At 56.5% G+C, this 20,743-nt stretch overlaps 3 protein-coding genes across 3 annotated transcripts; 2 read left to right on the top strand and 1 right to left on the bottom strand.

The window, feature by feature from the left end:
- The first annotated feature begins 391 nt into the window (after positions 1–391).
- Positions 392–11,058, top strand: SLC17A7 (solute carrier family 17 member 7). The gene is made up of 12 exons (XM_029206704.1): positions 392–588; positions 4,734–4,986; positions 5,931–6,049; positions 6,332–6,446; positions 6,526–6,613; positions 6,882–6,968; positions 7,063–7,205; positions 7,857–8,006; positions 8,181–8,313; positions 8,974–9,084; positions 9,281–9,408; positions 9,645–11,058. The coding sequence occupies exons 1-12, from the start codon at positions 527–529 to the stop codon at positions 9,936–9,938; spliced, it is 1,683 nt and encodes a 560-aa protein (XP_029062537.1). The 5' UTR covers positions 392–526; the 3' UTR covers positions 9,939–11,058.
- A 325-nt stretch (positions 11,059–11,383) lies between these two features.
- GFY (golgi associated olfactory signaling regulator) lies at positions 11,384–13,810 on the bottom strand. The gene is given in 5 exon segments (XM_029240118.1): positions 11,384–11,583; positions 12,041–12,160; positions 12,163–12,213; positions 12,487–13,220; positions 13,365–13,810. Coding segments are annotated over 5 exon segments (1,551 nt in total).
- Positions 13,811–16,032: 2,222 nt separating this feature from the next.
- Positions 16,033–17,102, top strand: PTH2 (parathyroid hormone 2). Its single transcript, XM_029237892.1, has 3 exons — positions 16,033–16,203; positions 16,307–16,428; positions 16,928–17,102. Exons 1-3 carry the CDS (start codon positions 16,081–16,083, stop codon positions 17,100–17,102), a joined length of 420 nt encoding a protein of 139 aa, XP_029093725.1. The 5' UTR covers positions 16,033–16,080.
- The last annotated feature ends 3,641 nt before the right edge of the window (positions 17,103–20,743 follow it).

The following is a 20,743-nucleotide window of genomic DNA, read 5'->3' as shown; positions in this document are numbered from 1 at the left end:
TGAAACGCAAAGGAAATTCAGAGGAAGATGAAACTGTAGGAGATGAAGATGCGGGGACGAAATTAGGGGGAATGAATTGGGGGGAGCAAATCTCAGATGGGGAGGAGAGAAAATCTTGGGTAGAAGGAGCTGGTGGGGGATGGATGAGAGGGGAGTAACTCCGGGAAGGAACAGAACTGGGGGCGATGCAACCCAGACAAGTGAGTTCAGAACCCAGAGGCGTGGTCTTGGAGTGGAAGGGCGGGGCAAGAACCGGCATCGGGAGCTGCGAAAGGTGGGCGGGATTAGAATACAAGGGGCCGGGTCTAGCATGGATGGGCGGGGCCTCTCCTTGCCCCACCCCACCCCCGACGCTGAGTCCAGTGACAGCCCCCAGACAGCCCGCACTCGCAGCCTCTTTCCCCCCGAGCGGAGCTGCGGGGCCGGCCGGGCCGGGGCGGACCCCGGGTACCCGGACGCGGCCGCCCGGGCCCGCGGGCGGGGGGATCGGCGGGGGGGGGAGGGACCAGCAGCAGGGGCAGCCACCATGGAGTTCCGCCAGGAGGAGTTTCGGAAGCTGGCGGGTCGTGCCCTCGGGAGGCTGCACCGGTGAGCACGGTGGGGGTCCTGGGCGGGGAAGAGCGCTAGGGTCCGAGGAGGACGCTCATTCCCACCTGGGCGCAGTCGGACAGCTAGACAGACGATACCCATGGGTGGGGGGGCACCCATCTGTCCAGTTTTCTCCCTCAGTCTCCGACGGCGCCGCTCTCCCTAGTCTTGTCTCATCCATCATTCTTCTGCGCCCCACCCCATCCCAGGCTCTGCTCTTTTCTCTGGGATTATATATCCCCCTCGCTTGGGTCTCTGACTCCCTCCCCCGCTTCTGGGTCTCCGTTCACCTATCTTCTCTCTGGCTCCTCTCTTGAGATCTCTGTTCCTTCTCTCTAGGTCTCTGTTTCCTTTTATCTCTGAGTCTGTCCCGCTGTCTGGCCATTGCTCTCACTAGTTCTCTACAACCCCTCTGTCTAGGTCTTTGTCGCTCTCTCTCTGAATCTCTGTCCCCCAACTCCCTGCCCTAGGGTCTCTGACCCTATCCTTTGGGTCTCTGACCCTCTCTGGGTTTTTATTTCTCCACCCTGGGTCTCTCCATCTCTGTGTTTGTCAGTTTCCATCTCTCAGAGAGTTTAATCTGAAGCTAAATCGGATTGGGGCCCATTGGTCCTTGTCCTTGAGGAGAGTTAAGCTGGGAGGAAGAAGCCAGGGTATCCTGGGTCTCTAGTGGAGAAGGGAGTTGCCGGCCAAAAATTAGGCTCCTGGGGTAAGACAGACTTCCCAAAGGGTACAGGCTAGAGCTCAGAGAGACCTCCTTCCAGCCAAGGAGATGACCCCAGTGACCTGGGTGTCCCCAGAGCAGTCTGGACACTTCTTCCGAGTCCCTCACCCCCAACCCCAGCCCTGGCTCCAAGTCAGAGAAATTACTCAGCTGCGGAGAAGCCTAAAAATATCTGGCCACAGTGAGGGGAGGAGATGCCCTCATCAGTACCATGCCCCTGCCGCCATTCCCTCAGACCCTTGGGTCCCCTTGGCCCACAGCTCTGATCCCATCTTTGATTGACCAGCTCACTAGACCATGCGAGTCCTTCTCTAAGTCTAACACTAGTCCTGCTTGCTGCAGATCACCTCCTAGCTCCAAAGTTACCCCACCCTCCAGTAACGTGAGAGATGGGAAAAAAGCTGGACAGAAGGGAGGGGGCAGGAGGATGACAGTGATGGGAGAGGGGTGGGGAGATGAGATAACCTCACCCCTTCTTTTCCTAATCTTCCAGCCCCTCCCCACCCTTTTTCTCACCTCCTTTCACAAGTTTCTCAAAATACATCAGTGTGAAGTCAGGAGAGGGAGAGAGACGTGCTGGTGGAGGGGCTGGGAAGGGGGACGGCAGTGGGAGGGATGTGTTTCTCAGGCACTCTCCCTCAGTCTCCGTTTCTCAGCTTCTCTGTGTTTGGGTTTCTCTCCATCTGTCTCTGCCTTACCGTCACCTCTCTGAGCTGCCTTCTGAGCCCCTACAGACCCCAGAGTTCAGGGCTCCCACCAGGACAGTCACCAAGGAGTTTGAGCCCAGAAGAGCATCTGAATCCTGGGGTTCACTTTGATGGTTGGCGAGAGGGGGGGAATGCCCTGTATTGGACATAACACCCTGATTCCTTTTAATCCTCTAGACAAAGATGGGAAAACTGAGGCACACTTGGAAAAGGGGGGGAAAACAATGGCTGAGTAAATATGGCATCATTCGAACCCAGGTCAGTCTCCCTACCAAGTCTGGGATGGAGGCTGCAGACTTCCTCGAGATGAGTGATGCTGGAGTGGGTGGAAAACTCCCTCAGACCAGGAAACACACGGTAACCCAGGTGACTTGGGACAAGGACAAGGGGGGGGGAAGGGGAATACAGGAGAGACAGGAGCCAAAATACCTCCTTTCTGAGAGCCAGGCCTTGAGAGGGGTGATGCTGAGGGCCAGGAAGTGATCAGACCCCATTGCTACTCTTGTGTGTGACCTTGGACATGGTACTTCCGCTTCCTGAGCCTCAGTTTCCTCAGTTGTACAATAGGAAGATAAGGGAGAACCAAAGGGATATAAGAGGACAGAGACCTGGGAGGGGAGAGAGGGGAGTGGACTGAGAATCTGCAAAAGCAGAGGCAGAGACCCAGAGAGGGAGGTTGAGACACCGTTTTCATTTTGGTTACCTGCCTCCTAAGTGCTGCTTTTCCTCACCACCAAGTCCCTAGACCTGAGTTCCAGGCATCCAGAGAGGGAAAGAGACCCCATCCAGCGTCTCCCCTCTCTGTTCTTGTCCTCTGTGAAGCATTGGGGCCACCTTCATCTCTACATCCCTGGTTCTCTTCTTCTGAAATGATAATATCACCTTGAAGTTCCCTCTTTGTAACCTCACATTCTACTCCTGCCCCCATTTTATAGGTATGGAATACTGAGACTGCCTCCTTCGGTTTAGAAAGCCTTGATCTAAGATCTATGTCCTAGTATTAGCAATGAATATCACATTTCAGGGGCTGCAATCATATCTTGAGTTTCAGAGTCAAATAGCATGTGAGAGCAACCTGGGTCCAATTCTAATCTCATTGGCTGGCCTGTTCTGATGGGGGGGGGCAGTCCCTACCACCCTGTGCTATTCGTTCTGGGGACTTCCATTCCCCTCTCTCTAGCTCTCTGCTCAGGGTCTCATTCCGCATCCCCCCAGGTTCTGTCAGCTCCCCCGTCGTTTTCTCCACCCACCCTCTGTTTCTTAACCCCCTCCTCCACTTCCTTAAGTTCTAGGATGGGGAGGGCTGCTGTTCTCATCTCTTCCACCCGCCTCCTCCCAGACCGTCTGGCTGTTCTCTCCTCCCCCGTCCCAGTCTCCCTCGCCTCCATCTGTTCTAGCCCTTTCCTGGGATCCAGCCCGATCCCCTGGCTGCCTACCCGCCTCGGAGAGGGGCCGCACCTCACAAGTCATATCCCTAGTCTGTCTCTTCTCACGCTCCTATAGTCTCTCCATCTTTCTCTCAGCGTTTTGGGTCTCTGCCTCTATGTTCTCTCTCCTGGGTTTCTGTCCCTACCTGACTTTGGGTCCCTCTCTGGGTTTCTGTCCCTTTCCTTCTCAGGGTCTTTGTTCTGTCCCCCACCTTCTCTCAGGGTCTCTGCCCCTGTCTTATTCTCTTCTTGACTGGATGTCTGTCTCTCTCTGTCTGGATATCTGTCCCCTTCTCTCTGGGTCTCTCTCCTTCCTCTGTGTCTCTGACCCTCTTTCTCTCAGCCTCTGCGCTCCCCACCCTGTCTCTGTAGCCCTCCCTTTGACTCTTTCCACACCTGTCTCAGGGCACCTCTTTCTCCCTGCAGCCTCTCTCTGGATTTGAGGTGGCCCTCCAAGTACCCTATACATCATCACAGACTCAATCCTGGATGCAGAACAGGCGGGGGCGAGAGCCTCGCTGGGGACTGAGCCAATCCCCCTACCAGGGCCATCTGTCCCTTGCCAGGACGCCTCCCACCACTCCTCCTCCCTACCCCCTAGGCTGACAGCCTGAACTCAAGGTTCTCCAGGGATATCCAGCTGGGCTGCTGGATTCCAGTGCCCTGGACATCTCTGCACCCCCAATCCCTGGGAATGGGCTTCCAGTGGCTGAATGGAGTCAGCTGGATGTCAGGCCCACAACTGGTGCCTGGAAGCAGGGAAGGGCGTGCCACAGGGGGCAGGGGAGGAGGGGGGACCGTATATATAGCAGACGTGGCTGAGAAGCATCTGTTCTTTTGACACCTTTGCTGAAGCATCTCCTTAGCGCCTTTTGCTTCCTCAAATAGGCTCATATCTGGAAGAGGGGGCTGGAGAGTGTCTCTGGACCTTGGCGGGGAGGGCTGGGGTCACAGGGTTTTGGATCGCAAAGGGTAGCCTGGGTCTAAAACAACTGAGTCAAGAGGTGACATGGCTGGGGGAGAAAGGAACTGAGGAGTTCCCCACTCGAGTCTTAGGGAGGAAGGGCCTGAGGGTGCGAATTCCTCATCTGAGGGAAATTGAGACCGAGGTCCAGATTCCTGGATCCAGAGGGGGAGAAGGGAGTCGGGGGCTGGACTTCTGGGGAAAGAGGGAGTTTAGGCTTAGAATCCCGGGTCTTGAAAAGCAGATTTTGCCCTGGACTGTTGTGTCATGGGAGGAGGGGGCTGGGGACTGGACGTCCGTGTCTGACCCTTGCTGCCTCTCAGTCTTCTGGAGAAGCGGCAGGAAGGTGCAGAGACGCTGGAGCTGAGTGCTGACGGGCGCCCGGTGACGACGCAGACCCGGGACCCGCCGGTCGTGGATTGCACCTGCTTTGGTCTCCCTCGCCGCTACATTATCGCCATCATGAGCGGCCTGGGCTTCTGCATCAGCTTCGGCATCCGCTGCAACCTGGGCGTGGCCATTGTCTCCATGGTCAACAACAGCACGACCCACCGCGGGGGCCACGTGGTGGTGCAGGTAGATCAGGGCGGGCGCTACCTCAGGCTGCTGACAACACTGCCCACGCCCTCTGTTGACGTCACACCCGCCCACGCCACGCCCCTTCCACACCACAGCCTGAGTAGCCCCGCCCATTTGTGCTGCCCCCTCAGCTCCATCTCATCTCGGGGCTCTTCCCTTCCTAAGCCCCGCCCCTATCTAAATGAACCTCCGCCCCTATTTGCTTCAGGTCTCTGATTTCAAAATGCAGACTGCCCGTCATTAGGTTCCCTATGTGTTGCCCCTGCTCCATTTTGGCCCTCCTAGCAACTTACTACACCTGCGTCCCACAACTGTTCCAGTGTTGCATCTTAATCCCAGGCGCAACTCAGGCTCCTCCGTGAATTTTGATTCTGGATTTTCTGAAGTTCCACCGTTGCTTAAATCCCTCCCCTACCTGCTCTGGTCGTTACCTAAAGCCCCGCCTCATTTCAGACTTTCTCCCTATTTTAATTTCGGTATAGGCCATGACCCTGCCTCAGAAAAAAATTCCTGATTTGGGCTGTGGCCTATCCACCCCTTGTTCCCTTCCAATCAGGCCCGACCCTTTGGCTACTTCTTGTCCCTGCCTAGACCCCATCCTGGTCAATCAGCAAACGGTTTGTACATTGGTTAAAAGTGGAGAAAGAATCCCCACCCCCATATATGGGCCCCTAGACATTCAGAGAAGGGACCCTGAGACAGGGAAACAGGCAGAGCTAGGCTTCTAGGCAGCAACAGGCCCCACTGCTAAGGTAGTGCGGTCCCAGCAACATGGAGGAGCAGAGTTGGGGTAGGTGGCACGAGATCTGATTGGCAGGTGTTTTGAAGGCGAGAGGGGATCCTTGTTGCTGATTGGATGAGGGACTGTCTGTGGGTGCTGATTGGTGGAGGAGCAGAACCTGGGGCAGAGATGCTGGTTTGATGTGACTTTTGGCCCACAGCAAGCTCAGTTCACCTGGGATCCAGAGACTGTTGGCCTCATACACGGCTCCTTTTTCTGGGGCTACATTGTCACCCAGATTCCTGGAGGATTTATTTGCCAAAAATTCGCAGCCAACAGGTATGGGGTGGGGTAGCAAAGTGGGCGGCAGTGTGGGTGGAGTTAGAGGGTTTGGCCTTGCATTTGGGGTCTGACTCCGGGAAAATGGGAGGAGCCTGGGTTCTGGACCGGGGTCCTAGAGAAAGGCGGGGCTTGTGACTGTGGAAGGTGGGGGTCACAGAGAAGGTGGGGCCTGGGGCTCGGGGGACGCAGGGCCTCGCCTGCTGTGGGAGGAAAGGGCAGAATCCTAGGTATGGCGGTATAGCTGGACTCTTTTCTCGGACCACGAACTCTTCCTATCAGGGTTTTTGGCTTTGCTATTGTGGCTACCTCCACTCTAAACATGTTGATCCCCTCGGCTGCCCGTGTCCACTATGGCTGTGTCATCTTCGTGAGGATCCTGCAGGGGTTGGTAGAGGTAAAGCTCCGCCCCCTATGACCCCCACCGCCGTTCTAGCTCCGCCTCTTCTCGTTGACTTTGGCTTTCTCCTCCCTAGGGGGTCACGTACCCTGCCTGCCACGGGATCTGGAGCAAATGGGCCCCGCCCTTAGAGCGGAGTCGCCTGGCAACAACAGCCTTTTGCGGTGAGAGGAAGGGGCTGGGATCCAGCCTTGTGAGTCTGAGGATGTAGGGGGCTGGAGTATGGACTCTTAGGTCTGAGGAAGGAGGGGATTGAGGGCTTGGACTCCCGGGTCTGAGAGAGGAGGGGGCTGGTGACCCAGACTGAAGTATCTGAGGGAGGAGGGGCTGTGGCCTGTGCATCTGTGTCCCAGAAAGGTGGGGGCTGGGAATCCGCTCTATTGCATTTGAGGGAGAATGGGACTCTTCTCCATCCTGTATCATCCCCCATAGGTTCCTATGCTGGGGCAGTGGTCGCGATGCCTCTCGCCGGGGTCCTGGTGCAGTACTCAGGATGGAGCTCTGTGTTCTACGTCTACGGTGAGGGGCCCGGACGCCTGGGTCCGGGTGGCGCTGGGGCAGAGAGAGGCCGGTCGTCACCTCGCTTCCATCCCCCTCCTGACCACCCCCCCAGGCAGCTTCGGGATATTCTGGTACCTGTTCTGGCTGCTTGTCTCCTACGAGTCTCCGGCGCTGCACCCTAGCATTTCCGAGGAGGAGCGCAAGTACATCGAGGACGCCATCGGCGAGAGCGCCAAACTCATGAACCCCGTCACGGTCCGGGCCCAAACCTGCGGGGCGGGGGCGTGGTGGGGAGAGGAGAGATATCGAGGCGGGGACGCAGGAAAAAAATGGGCTTTGAACCCACACTGCATGTAGATCTTGGTGGGCTTCCATAGACATTTAGAGGAGACTTGATGGGAACGCAAGGTGGATGGAGCTAGAACCTAGGAGGCGGGGTTAAAGCCCGGAGAGAACGGCAATAGCCGGTGCTGAGAGCAGGGCGAGGTGGCCAGGTGGGCGGAACCACTGATGGGCGTGGTTAAACCTGCCTAGGCGGATTAGAATGTGAGGTTTTGCTTAGACCTTGGGGTGGGTGAGGCTAGAATTAGGGGGCGTAATTGGATGGAAAGAGACTCTTGGGTCCACATTTATGAGTCTCTGAAGGTCATCGTGGTCTCCGGACACCTGCCAACCAGAGGGCCACTGTAGAGTCGGGGCCCCTGCATCGCTGAAGTGTTACTGTGAGGCTAGGACGCCAACGTTCCCATGGGGACGTGGTCAGGCTGGCGACCCTGCGTCCTTGGAGGTTTTAGTGAGATCGAGAAACCTGGGTCTCTGCGGGACTATAGTGGGAGCCCTATAGGGACACGGAGAGCGCCCAGCCCTGCTCTCCGTCTTAGCCGTCCCTCCTCTCGCCCACCACAGAAGTTTAACACACCCTGGCGGCGCTTCTTCACGTCCATGCCAGTTTACGCCATTATCGTGGCCAACTTCTGCCGCAGTTGGACGTTCTACTTGCTTCTTATCTCCCAGCCCGCCTACTTCGAAGAAGTGTTCGGCTTTGAGATCAGCAAGGTTGGGCCCAGAAAGGAGGGTGCTGAGGGAGCGGCGGGGGTTGAGGGGGGAAGGAGAGGGACCTGGATCCCAAAGGGTTGGAACGGGGCACAGGGAGGAGCCAGTGGTACCTGAGCCGTGGAGACCCCGGGCCCGTGGCCCCTGAGCCCCCTCCCTGTACGCCCGCTGGCGCAGGTGGGCCTGGTGTCAGCGCTGCCTCACCTGGTCATGACTATCATCGTGCCCATTGGAGGCCAGATCGCTGACTTCCTCAGGAGCCGCCGTATCATGTCCACCACCAACGTGCGCAAGTTGATGAACTGTGGGGGTGAGTGGGGCGGGGCCTGGATCTGGTCTGGGACAGCCTGGGAGGGGCAGAGCGCCGTGGGGCAGATCTAGGGGGCCGGACTCTGGGGAAGGGGCAGAGGTCAGAGGGCGTTCACAGGGGCGCGTCCAAAAAGGCTGAGCCAGAGTGAGACCAGACTTGGCTGGAACAGAATGGCAGGTGGCAGCCTCAGGGGCCGAGGGGTAGAAGGGCAAGGCAGGTATGGCCGTCCAGGTGGAGCAAAGGCGAGACCACGTTGGGTCTGGAAGGACGGGGTCTATACGAGGCTGGCCAGAGTAGGATGGGAACTGGGTGATGGAGAGGGGGGACCTGGAGAGACAAAGGTCAGTGTAATGAATAGGGACAGAGAGGGAAGGTGCGAAGGTGCCTGGGTGGGGCCTGGACCCTGCGTCTTCAGGGCGTGGCCTAGTCAGTGGGTGGGGCCACGGAGGGCCAGGTCGGGGCGGCGAGCCTGTGCGCGTGGTCAAGGGCCAGGCATTGGGGAGGTGAGGGCTTGGTTAGGGCGGGCGCGGACAGAATGGGGAACAAAGCCAGGGACAGGCGTGGAAGTGCCCAGGCTGGGGCGAACAGGGGTCGGCTGCGGCGGGAACGGGTCTGGAGAGGCGTGGGGCGGCCTGCGCTCAGATAAGCGGCTCTCTGTAGGCTTTGGCATGGAAGCCACGCTGCTGCTGGTGGTCGGCTACTCGCACTCCAAGGGCGTGGCCATCTCCTTCTTGGTCCTCGCAGTGGGCTTCAGCGGCTTCGCCATCTCTGGTGAGAACCGCCGATCCGCCCCTTGGGGGAACTCTGGTCACCTCTGTGGGGAACTTCCTGGCTCAGGAAGGGGACTTCCCAGCCTCGCAAAAGGTTGACTCGAAAGAGCAAAACGGCGGGGAGAGGGGAGGTAGGGGTGGGGGAGGAGTCACTCGAGCGAGAATCGGCTGTGACGTCTCCTGGCTTGCCTCGCCAGGGTTCAACGTGAACCACCTGGACATCGCCCCGCGCTATGCCAGCATCCTCATGGGCATCTCCAACGGCGTGGGCACATTGTCCGGCATGGTGTGCCCCATCATCGTGGGTGCCATGACTAAGCACAAGGTCCGTGCACGGGCCCTGACCCACTTGCCCTCCAAATTTGTGTATATTACCTTCCTGACGTGTATCACCCTCCCTGGGCTCCATCCTTGCCCTCTCCGGGTCTCTTTCAGCCTCTTTCTGGATCTCGGTCTCCCTTTCTCTGGGCCTCCCTCCCCCCACCCCGCCCCACTCAAGTTCTGTCTCCATCTCCTGTTTCTCTGTCCTCTGACTTCACCTCACCATTGTCCCCTCCCCAGACTCGGGAGGAGTGGCAGTATGTGTTCCTCATTGCCTCCCTGGTGCACTATGGAGGAGTTATCTTCTACGGGGTCTTCGCTTCCGGAGAGAAGCAGCCGTGGGCGGAGCCTGAGGAGATGAGCGAAGAGAAATGTGGCTTTGTTGGCCACGACCAGCTGGCTGGCAGTGACGAAAGCGAAATGGAGGATGAGGCTGAGCCCCCCGGGGCACCCCCTGCTCCCCCTCCCTCCTATGGAGCTACACACAGCACAGTTCAACCCCCAAGACCCCCACCCCCTGTCCGGGACTACTGACCATGTGCCTCCCACTGGATGGCAGTTTCCAGGACCTCCATTCCACACATCTCTGGCCTGAGTGACAGTGTCAAGGAACCCCAGTCCTCTCTGTCCTGCTTCAGGCCTAAGAAGCACTCTCCCTTGTTCCCAGTGCTGTCAAATCCTCTTCCCCTCCCAATTGCCTCTCAGGGGTAGTGAAGCTGCAGACTGGCAGTTTCAAGGATACCCAAATTCCCCTAAAGGTTCCCTTCTCCACTTTTTCTGCCTCAGTGGTTTCAAATCTCTCCTTTCAGGGCTTTATTTGAATGGACAGTTCAATCTCTCACTCTCTCTTGTGGTTTTGGGCACCTCCCCCTTTCCTTGAACCCCAGGGACTCTCAGGCTAAGCCCTGAGATTACTCAGCCCCCCCTCCCCTTTCAGAAAAATTCAAGGTCTTCCTCTAGAAGTTTCAAATCTCTCCCAACTCTATTCTGCATTTTCCAAGTTGGTTTACCTAATCACCCATCCCTGCCATACTAGGGATTGATTCTCACCAGCGTTTCTGAGGGGAAATGGCAGTTTCAAGCACCCCCCACCCCCGCTTCACCCCTCCCTCCACCAGCATATTCTGCTGAAGCACCAAATTCCCCAAGACCTTCTCCCTAGCCTAGCACAGTACCTAGGGAAACAACCAAAATTGCAGTTTTAACAATATGCCTCTCTTCACTCCCATGCACTTTTTCTGACACGGTTTTCAGGTCTAAATAGTGGCTGCTCAAGTCCATCAACTCAATGGTTTGAAGCCACCGGCATTGAACTTTCCCATGGTGGTTTCAAGACGCTCCTCTTCCCCCCAATTCCTTGCACTTTATTCTTCTGGGTGGTTTCAAACTGCCCTCATTTTCTCAGTGGCCATTTGTTGCCTCCCTCAGGGGCTAAATGACTCCAAATCTGGGATCCTTCCCCTCTCAGATTCCCCTATTTCGGCTTAGAATTTGGGGAACATATATAGGAGAAGTCACAGAATCCCAGGAAAGGGAATGGGGCTGGGGAAAAGGGGTGCTTTTCCCCGGGGCAGGGTTGTGTCTTTGTGTCTCTGTCTCTGTGATTGTAAATCCTGCCCTGCCCCTCTCCCAATAAAATGCTTTGGTGTACACACCCAGTCGTCATTGGCCTTGGGAGTCCCCAACACGCTTCTCCCTGACACCCAGGAGTCCAGGCCCCCAGCCTCCTCCCTCCTCACATCCGGGATTCTAGGACCCCAGCCACTCTCCTCCCCCAGGACTTAGGCCAGAGGAGTTGTCTAGCTGTGGGAACACGTGATTTATTCGTCCTCAGAATATGTTTTCCACTGATATCTAAAGCATCTATCTCTGCGTGTAGGACCCTCTATCCGAGAGGACCCCTATGTAGCAAAGCAGTCCAGGAGGACAGGGCCTCTGGGTCCTTCCTCCGTCTGGGGAAGGTGCAGGTCTTGAGGGGCTCACATGAAGTTGTTGGGGAGCGTGGAGGGGGAGAGAGGTTCCAGGCGCTGGGGGCGGCCCCCGCGGGGCGGCGGAGGCAGCTTGGGTGGCAGTGGGGGGGTGGGCAGTGGCTGCTTGGTAACGATGTGTGAAGGGACCCAGGCGTCCGGCGCATAAACGTAGAGGTTGTAGGGGTCCTTCGGGGCGTCCAAATGCATAACTGTGGGGACAAAGGAACGAGGTCATCCATAGGCTGACAGGGGGCCTGTCCCCTCTCCTGAGCCGCTGGCCAATGAGGAGACAGGGAATAGGATTCCGACCTTCCATTGGAGCGGGGTTTTCGAATTAAAGGACCCCTGAATAGATGAGGGGGCGTGGCGTCCACGAAGCAGGGGTGGGGCCTGCCGCGCTCCTGGAGGGGGAAGGGGCGGGGCTTGTAGGGAACTGCGGCTCCGAGCGTGCAGCAACTCCCGGCTGGGCTGGGGGCGGAACTGGACATGTGTGTGTGAAATTTCAGAAGATTGGGGGGCAGAACCTGACCCTGGAGGGTTCAGGGCTTCTATTGACCTTGGATGGGGACCTGTACTTTTAGGTAGGGCGCCCTCAAGTGCCAGGCGAAACCAGGTTAGGGAAACGTGCTGGCATTCAAGGAGCGGGACGCTACAGGGGTTGCTCACCCGGTTCATCTCCGTTGTTCGGGAGCCGGTGGTGTGCGAAGGGCCGGTGTCGAGCCGCCCGGCGGTAGAGACACCACAGGAGCAGGAAAATGCCAATAAGCAGCCCGGTCTCGGCGAGGATAGGCACAGGGCCCCGCCTGCCTCGCCCGGGGGACGCCCCACCAGGGTCACACCTGAAGGAAGGAGGCCCAGGAACAGCAGTCTAAACTCCTAGCCCCCTCCACCCTCAGACCCAGGAATCCAGATGCCACCCTCCTCCTCCCTTGGATCCGGAAGCCCCGGCCCCCAGTCTCTCCTCCCTCAGACCCTGCAGTACCAGCCCTCAGCCTCCTCCCCGCTTCAGACTCCGAAGAGGGGCTTACAGCCTTCTCCTCCTTTCGACCCAGAAGTCCGGCTCCCAGGGCCCTCCTCCCTCAGGCCCAGGAGTCCGGGTCCTAGTCCCTCACCAGGCTCCTTCACTCGCTCCACCACGATGATAGTGTTGACCCTTTCACCTCGGCTGCGCCGCTGGGGGGCCCGCAGAGTGACAGGGGCCGGCTGATTGGGGGGCCCTGGAGGAGCAGGGGACCTCACAATCCGGGCTGAGGGAGGAAGGGCGTCGGGCCCTTTAGGGCTAGAGTTCTGGGGGACTTTCAGATCAACGGCCCCAGGAGATTCTGAGGTGGGCAATTTAAGGGCGTCGGGCCGGGTGGCTGCAAGGGTTTCTGATTTGGGATTCAGGGGCAGCTCATTTAGGGCAGTAACTTCTTCCTTGAAGGGTGCAGGCGTTTCTGGGGGAAGACTAGTGGAGATCTCAGGATCAGAGGCTGGGAGAATCTCTGTTGCATCTTGGTAGGGGGGAGTGGGGAATTCTGTTTGGGGAATTTCAGTGGGGTTGGGATTGTGGCCTACATGAGACGCTGGGTGGGGGGTTTCGGTAGGGTCAGGATGGAGTGTCTGGAGGAATTCAGAATTTGGGGTCTCAGTGGTGTCAGGGTCATGGGTCTCCGGAGATCTGGGGTCAAAGGTCTTGGTGGGGTCAGGATTTGGGATCTCAGGGGCGTCTGCATGTGAGATTTCAGTGGAGCTATGTTTGGAAATCTCTGGGGATTCTTGGTGTGGAGTTTGTGTAGGGGCAGTGTTTGGGGTTTCAGGAAATTCTGGGTGTGAAGTTTTGGAGGAATTAGGTTTGGGGGTCTCATGGGATTCTGTGGGTGAGATTCCAGTGGAGTTACTTTTGGGAATCTCTGGGAATTCTTGGTGTGGAGTATGGGTAGGGTCAGTGTTTGGGGTTTCAGGAAACGTTGGGTGTGAAATTTTGAAGGAATTAGGTTTGGGGGTCTCAGGGAATTCTGTGTGTGGAATTTCAGTTGGGTCAGGTTTGGGGGTCTCAGAAGATTCTGGATATGTCATTTTGGAGGGTTTAATTTGGAGGGTGTCCAGGGATTCTGATATTGAGGTGTTGAGTGAGTTAGGTTTGGGGGCCTCAGGAGACTCTGGGTGTGGGCTTTCTCGGAGGTCAGTGTTGGGGGTCTCAGTGAATTCAAGGGGGGAGGGCTCAGGGGAAACCGCATGAGGTGTCTTGCAGGGCTCAGGATAATCGGTCCTGGGGGATTCTGGGTTAGGCCCATTGAGAGTGGAATTTTCAGATGCAGGAGGGGAGGGCTGAGAGGGATGGTCTATCCTCGAGAAGTCGGAACCCTCAGGCGGTGAGGCCCAAGGGGTAGCCTTGGAACCCAGCCAGGCGAAGAGAAAGACGAGAAGCAAGAGGATCGGGCTGAAGGATTTCATAGCTCTGGAATTTACCTGTAGCAGTGGGAGAGCGGGAAGGAAAGGGTTAAAGCCAGAAGTCGCCAGGGAGGCGACGCCGGAGGCCACGCCCACTGGTCTCCGGGTAGACCGCGTCTCCGCCCAGCTCGGGGCGCCGGGTAAAGGAGCCACCTGCAACTCCCTGAAGGCTGTGAGGCCGTAGCCGCCGTAGCTAAGGGAGACTGAGACGCAGGGCTTCTTGGGAGTCGTAGTAAATTTCCTTATCTGTTTCCCTAAGGGGTCCCAGGAAAATTGGGAAAGAAACACACCTTTCCAAGCCCCCAGACCTCCTTGACTTCGGCTTCGAAGGGTGTAGACCTCTGAGGGGAACATGGGATTTCTTCCTCTCCAAGGGCCCTGGGGACACCTTGACTCAACAGTTGTTTACATTAGAGGAGGCTCAGAAGGAAGGCCTGGGGGCTGGGGGCCTGAACGCCTGGATTTGAGGGAGGAGGGGGCCTAAATGGCTGTAACTGGGGGGAGGAGGGAGACTCCTGGATCCTGGTCAAGAAGGCTGCTGGGGGTTCAGCCTCCTGGCTCCCAGAGGGTGGAGGGACCTAAATGTGGGTCTAAATTCCTAATTCTTTAGAAAAGAGAGGCTTGAAGGTTCAGATGCCTAGAATTTTGAGGGAGCAAAGCTTGGAGGGGGGCTGGATTACAGGGGAGGAAGGAAATGGGTGTCTGGAACTCTTGGGTCCTGAGTTAGAAGGAAATTGGGAACTCTGGAGATAGGTGTATAAGGGTCTGGATTCCTCAGCCTTCAGGAGGAAAGAGCTGTGGGGCAGGACTCAGGTCTCTGTTTATTGAGGATGGAGCTGGGATCTCAAGGTCTCAGGGGCTGGTCTGGGGCAGAGATGCCTAGGTCTGTGGTCAGGTGGAGGTGGGGTGGGCGTACACCCAAATGAGACAGCGTCACTTGCGGTTTGGGGTCTCTTACCTGCTCAGTGGGGTCCAAGATAACAACAGGTGAGCAGAGCTGAATGCAGAGATCAGTGAATGCTGCAGAATGGCTCTGGGCAGGGCAGCAGGAGGTAGGGTCCCAGGGGTGCACATGACGCACCTGACCCCCACCCTGGGGATCCTGGGAGCCTGGCAACAGGCTTGAACTTTTAAAGGGACAGAGATAAGGGACATTGTCTCTGGAGCGGGGAAGGGAGTTAGGGACTGGATCATTTGGTGGAGGGATGTGGCCCAACCAAACTCTCCTCCCTGTGAAGCCAGGAGTCCCAGCCTTCTGCCCTCTCCTACACCCAAACCCAAGAATCCAGGTCTCGGGTAGCCTCCCACTTCAAGAGCCAGGAGTCGGGACCCTCAGACCTCTCCCCAGACCCAGGAATCCAGTTTCCCAGAGCCAGGCTCTGTTCCCCTCCTCTCTGGGGAACTAGGAGTCTAGGTTCCCATCTCCTGTCAATCAGAGATTCAGATTGCTACTGCCCTTTGGGACTTCCCAACCTTTGCCTACCATTCCATTGTGTAGACAGCACCCTCTTAAGGGCCAGTGTTAGGGGGATTGGGCCTTATCTTCACAACACCCCCAAGTTCCTCCCCGGGAAGGGCTTGGACACATCCTCAGGTTAGTCAGGGTCCTTGTCTGTCTCTTTCCCCTCTTTGCAGTGTCTCTAAGACTTTCCTGATTTTGCCTGTCACTATACCTGCCTTCACCGTCCCTCCCCCCACACATACCCTTCGCTTTCTCCTACCAACCCTCTCCCCCCATTTCTCACCCTTTCTTTCTGGTTTTCTCACTGTCTGGATTCATCTCTGGACCTCTCTGCCCAGGCTGGCTGTCCTTCCATTTCCTGTCGTTCTGAGTCCTCTTTCCCTCATTCCTCCATCTCTAGCTGGCTCTCTTGGTCCCTTTCCCTCTCTTTTCTCTCTTCCTTCCTTTTCCCTTCTTTCTTCCTCTGTTGCTCCCTTTCTTCCTCTCTTCCCCTTTCTCTGTCATTCTGTCTTTGTCCTTCCCTGTCATGGTTACTTCATCTCTTTGTGTCTCTGCTTCTCCCCATCAGTCCCTCTTCTGCTGCTTCCCCCGTCTCTCTTTCTCTCTCTGTGTCTCTGGCTTCTGCTCTGATGGTCCTTCCGCCGGTCTCTATTTTTATCCCTCTGACACACCCCCTGTGTCCACTTCTCTGTCTGTCTCTCCCCCTCCCAATTCTCTTCAGGTCCCAGCTCCTGGTCCCAATTAGTGGGTGGCCGCTAAGGCAGCGGCGGGGCCCCCACCCCCGGCTCCTCATTATCGCTGGCGGCTCCTAATGAGCTGGTGTGTGGGGGTGACCTGGCGCCCCCAGCCCCCTGGTCTGCGTCACTGCCCGCTGCGGGGGTTGTGGAGGCGATATAAGGGGGCTGCCAGCCTCACTGCCGGAACCCACTGCGCGGTAGGGGGCCCCGCAAACGGGCTGCAGGGGGTGGGTGGATGGTGGGGTCGTGGTTCTGGGCCAGGACGCGGGCCTCACTGAGCTCTTTCCTGTCTCTCCACAGGTGATGGAGACCCGCCAGGTACCCAGGATCCCCCGAGCACGGCTGCTGCTGCTGCTGCTACTTGTGTCCTGGGGCCACCGCACTGCCTCAGGAGCCGCCCTGCCTCCCGCGGGGGTCTTCAGGTACGTAGGACATCCAGGTCTCCCAGGAAGGGTGCAGACTCAGAGAGGTGGGGAGAGACCCAAAGAGAATGGGGAACAGAGACTCAGAAAGGGGGAACAGAGACCCAGAGAGAGGACAGAGATGGGGGGTGGACAGGGAATCAGCAAGACAAAGAGATACACAAGGATTCTGAGAAAGGCTTTGAGAGACTTGAAAGGAGCCGAAGCAGGAACGGGTTTGTTCCTTGAGCAACGTTTATTGGGTCTTGGTGTGTGCCAGGCATGCGCAGGGCGCTGGGGCCGGACAGGTGCATCAGACTCGGTCTCTGTACTCAGGAGGCTCCGAACGTGGTGAACACAGAGACGGAGACCCACACAGAGAAACAGAGAGACAGGGGACAGAGACTGAGCCACTCCACAGACGGTGCAGTAACAGGGCTTCGAGTTAGACCGCGGGGAGGACAGGTGGCGGGCGGCGGGCCCGGACACATGGAAACCGCCTCTTTCCATCTCCCGGCAGACTCCACACTCCCAGCCGGGCTTGGGCGGTTCCGGCCACCCCCCAGTCGCGTCGGAGCCTGGCGCTGGCGGACGATGCGGCCTTCCGGGAGCGCGCGCGGCTGCTGGCCGCCCTAGAGCGCCGCCACTGGCTGAACTCCTACATGCACAAGCTGCTGGTGCTGGACGCGCCCTGAACGTCCCGTCCGCCCCACCTTAATAAAGACCCTGCTGTGCGTCGGGACTGCGCCTCCTTCCTGCGCCTCTATGTGTGTGTGTGTGTGTGTAGCGGGAGGGTGTGTGTGTGTGTGTGCACGGGGGCGTCTACCTCCAGTTCCCTCTCTCATCTCTCCCTCTACTCATCCTGTCTCTCTCTGCACTACTGCCCCAGCTCTGTCCTTTCGTCTCACTCTGTGCCTTTGTCCCTCTCCACTCGCATATCTGCTCCCACCCCATCCCCGATTCTGTCCCCTTCTCCTCTTGTTCTTTGTAACCTCTCAGGTCTCTGTCCCCCTCCGAGTCACTGCCCCTTTCTCTGGGTCTCTGTTGCTCTCTGGGTATCTGTCCTTCTCTGAGTCTCTATACTTCTTTTTCACCCTCATGGCTTCCCGGCCTTCTGGGGAATCTCTGTCTCCTCTCTCGACTCTTCTTTCTGCCTAAAACTCTTCCTTCCATTCTTAATCACTTTCTTTTTTCTCTGCCTGACTCCTTCGTGTCTTTTTTTTTTCTTTCTTTCTTTCTTCTTTTAGGTCTTCCTCTCTCTCCCGGCTCTCATTTTCTCTGAATTTCTCTTTTTCCGCTCTCGCATCATTTCCCGACTTCTCTTTGGGCGCAGTGGAAAGTTGGGGGGGGCGGCGATGGGGGGACCCTGGAGATGCATCTGCCATTCAAAACCGGGTTCCCCTAAACCTACTTGTGTGGTATTGGGAACGGCTTCTAACCTTCCAGCCTCCTTTCCCTCATTATTTTGAGGATTAAACCAGATACACCATTAGAAGACTTAAGTACGCCCTTCTGGAAGCAAAACACATTATTAGAAAAGGGTTTCCAGGAATTCCCTGGTGATGCAGTGGTTAGGACTCGGCGCTTTCACTGCTGGGGCGAGTTCAATCCCTGGTCAGGGAACTAAGATCCCGAAAGCCACGGGGCCGCAGCCTCCCAAAATAAAATAAAAAATAGAGAAGGGTTTCTGCCTCTCTTGCAGCAGCCTGCAGCAGTTTCTTCAGGGTTTTCTAACTGCGCGCCTCCCGGGAGACCGTTGGGGCCCCTGGTCAGGGCTGGAGGAGAGGAGAAAGGAGAAAGGCATTAGCCTCCTGGAGGCACGGGACGGAGGCGGGGAAACACCTGGCCCACCGGTGAAGGAAGTAAGGAAGCAGCCAATCAGAATCTCTCTCTCTCTCTCTCTCTCTCTCTCCCTGCTCGGCCAGCCCTTCCGCCCCGCCCCTGAGTGGTGACCATGGCAACTCACTCCCTTAACTGGACTGCGAGGTTTCGGAACCTAGCTCCCGTGGCGCAGCTCGCACGGACTGCGCTCTGATTGGCCTAGAGAAGAGAGTGGAGCTGGGCGAGTCGACGTGAGGAAAGGGGGCGGGGCTGGCGCTTGGTGATTGGCAAGCTCTCCCGTAATTTGCATTTCCGAGAGGCGGACCGCGCCCTAATTGGCCGTTAGGCTGTGGGTGTGGCCTGTTTCCCTGTTATTCAGAAATACTGAACAATGAATAACTGTATTTATTCCTTACAACTATCTGGAGTTGGCCAAATTTTACAAAGAAACAGGGCTCTGAAAGTTGTCAGCGCTAGTGAAGGATAATTGGAACCCAAATCTGTGCAACTTCAGAAGTCTAGACCATTCCACTACTCTCATGGAGAAATAGAATTAAAATGTTATGAGCAGTTACTATATGCTGGGCACTCTTCCACATACCATTGTATTGGCTCTTTCAGCCTCACAACCCTGTGAGAAGCCTCATCCTCTGTTTGCTGAAGGGCCTGGTAACTCCGTCTTGGCCTGTGCTCTTCCTGTACTTCCTCCCCACGTCTTTTTTTTTTTTATTAATTAGGCTGCGCAGGGTCTTATTTGCGAGAATCTTCGTTGCAGCGTGCGGGATCTAGTTTCCTGACCAGGGATCGAAACTGGTTCCCCTGCGTTGGGAGCGGGGAGTCTTAACCACGGGACCACCAGGGAAGTCCATCCTCCCAGATCGCTTGTCTAGCATTTGAGGCTTTTCACAAAATGGTGCCCCAAACCCCTTCCCTTCTCACTCTACTCCCTTCTCCTCAGGAAATTTCAGCAATCCCCACATTTCAATCACCATCACAGCTAATAACATCCAGCCCCCCATTTCTAGACTGAAAGCTCAGTGCTCAGGGCTCCAGCCACTTCTTGGAACCCAGACACTCACTCCTCCTCACATGAGCTCAGAGTGTCCCCCACAAGCCCACCCCTTCTCATGGGTTCCCTATGTTGGGAATGGCTCCACTGTCTACCAGTCACTGGGTCAGATGCAGGTGCAGTCCTTGCCCCTTCCCTCTTCATCCTCCTTCATAGCCTGTCAGTCCTGGCTCTGTCCTTCCTGCTCTGCCTCTTTCTGCCCTGCCCTTTTTTCCATCCATGCACCCAGCCCAGCTCAGGCCTCATGCTCTCTCACCTGGACCATGGCCCCAGCCTTCTCCCCACCTCCTGCCTCCAGCCTCACTCCATTATTATTCATCCTCTGTACAGGCTCAGAAGGTCTCTTTCCCACCCAGAGTTGATTCTGCCCCTTCCCTGATCACAGCACTTTCTTGGGCACTTGGCAGTAGAGTTCAAGCTGGTGTTCAAAACCCTTAATGGGCTCTTGTCTGCCTATCTTTTTTTTTTTTTTTTGTGGTACGCGGGCCTCTCTCACTGTTGTGGCCTCTCCTGTTGTGGAGCACAGGCTCCGGACGCGCAGGCTCAGCGGCCATGGCTCACGGGCCCAGCCGCTACGTGGCATGTGGTATCTTCCCGGACGGGGGCACGAACCCGTGTCCCCTGCATCGGTAGGCAGACTCTCAACCACTGCGCCACCAGGGAAGCCCCCCTATCTTTTTTCTCACAACTCTAAAGCCTCAAATCCTTCCCTGGCTTTTTTTTTTTTTTTTTTTTAAATCCAAGCAACATGGTGCTGCCTATGGCTTTCTACACACAGAGGTGCTTTCCAAGCACCTGGTCTTCACACACTTTTTTCCCTCTGCCTGGGACACCCTCCCCCGCCTCTGTTTACTATAACCAACCTTACCCATCTTCCAAGACTAAATGCAGATGTCATCTATTTGGGAAGAAATCTCTAACCTCCCAGGCTGGGTTAGGTGCTTTTCCTGAGCTCTCACAGAGCCTGTAGCTACCTCTATCACTGTCCTGCCTGGCTCAAAGCTCTCCCAAGGAAGCCTCTACAGTGCTGAAACTGTTCTATATCTTGACCTGGGTTTTGGTTTCATGGATGTTTACATGTGCAGTAATTTATCCAGCTGATACTTGATTTGTCCATTTATCATTGTATGTAAGTTATACCTCAATTACAAAGTAAATAACCAAAAACAAGTAATTAAATGTCCCCCAAACTCCCATCATCCTCAGGAGAAAAATCAATGCTCCTCAGCCTGGCATTGGAGGGTCTATTTTTCTGTCTTCTAAGGTCTAGCCATGGCAAATAGATGATCACTAAGTGTTTGCTGAATGAACAAATGGCACACCCTTTCCTGCTGGCCATTGGTGACATCTATGTGTGTGGCTGGCCCACATCTTGTTCTCCCTCTTTCTGCCAAGAGAGATGCTTGCTCTCCGAGTTGCCCTTGCAGCTAGGGGTGGTCATGCCAA

Source organism: Monodon monoceros, unplaced genomic scaffold (assembly GCF_005190385.1).
Source record: "Monodon monoceros isolate NGI ecotype Baffin Bay Population unplaced genomic scaffold, NGI_Narwhal_1 Super_Scaffold_10, whole genome shotgun sequence".
Classification (NCBI taxonomy): Eukaryota; Metazoa; Chordata; class Mammalia; order Artiodactyla; family Monodontidae; genus Monodon; species Monodon monoceros.
This window is presented reverse-complemented; position numbering and strand designations above follow the sequence as displayed.

Excerpts from the sequence above, each read along its gene's own strand:
- SLC17A7 (XM_029206704.1), top strand. The coding sequence starts at position 527 with ATGGAGTTCCGCCAGGAGGAGTTTCGGAAGCTGGCGGGTCGTGCCCTC. Across the intron at positions 6,614-6,881 it reads GGCAACAACAGCCTTTTGCG|GTTCCTATGCTGGGGCAGTG; the intron begins GTGAGAGGAAGG and ends CATCCCCCATAG. Across the intron at positions 8,007-8,180 it reads TCGGCTTTGAGATCAGCAAG|GTGGGCCTGGTGTCAGCGCT; the intron begins GTTGGGCCCAGA and ends CCGCTGGCGCAG.
- PTH2 (XM_029237892.1), top strand. The coding sequence starts at position 16,081 with ATGAGCTGGTGTGTGGGGGTGACCTGGCGCCCCCAGCCCCCTGGTCTG. Across the intron at positions 16,204-16,306 it reads CTGCCGGAACCCACTGCGCG|GTGATGGAGACCCGCCAGGT; the intron begins GTAGGGGGCCCC and ends GTCTCTCCACAG. Across the intron at positions 16,429-16,927 it reads CCTCCCGCGGGGGTCTTCAG|ACTCCACACTCCCAGCCGGG; the intron begins GTACGTAGGACA and ends ATCTCCCGGCAG.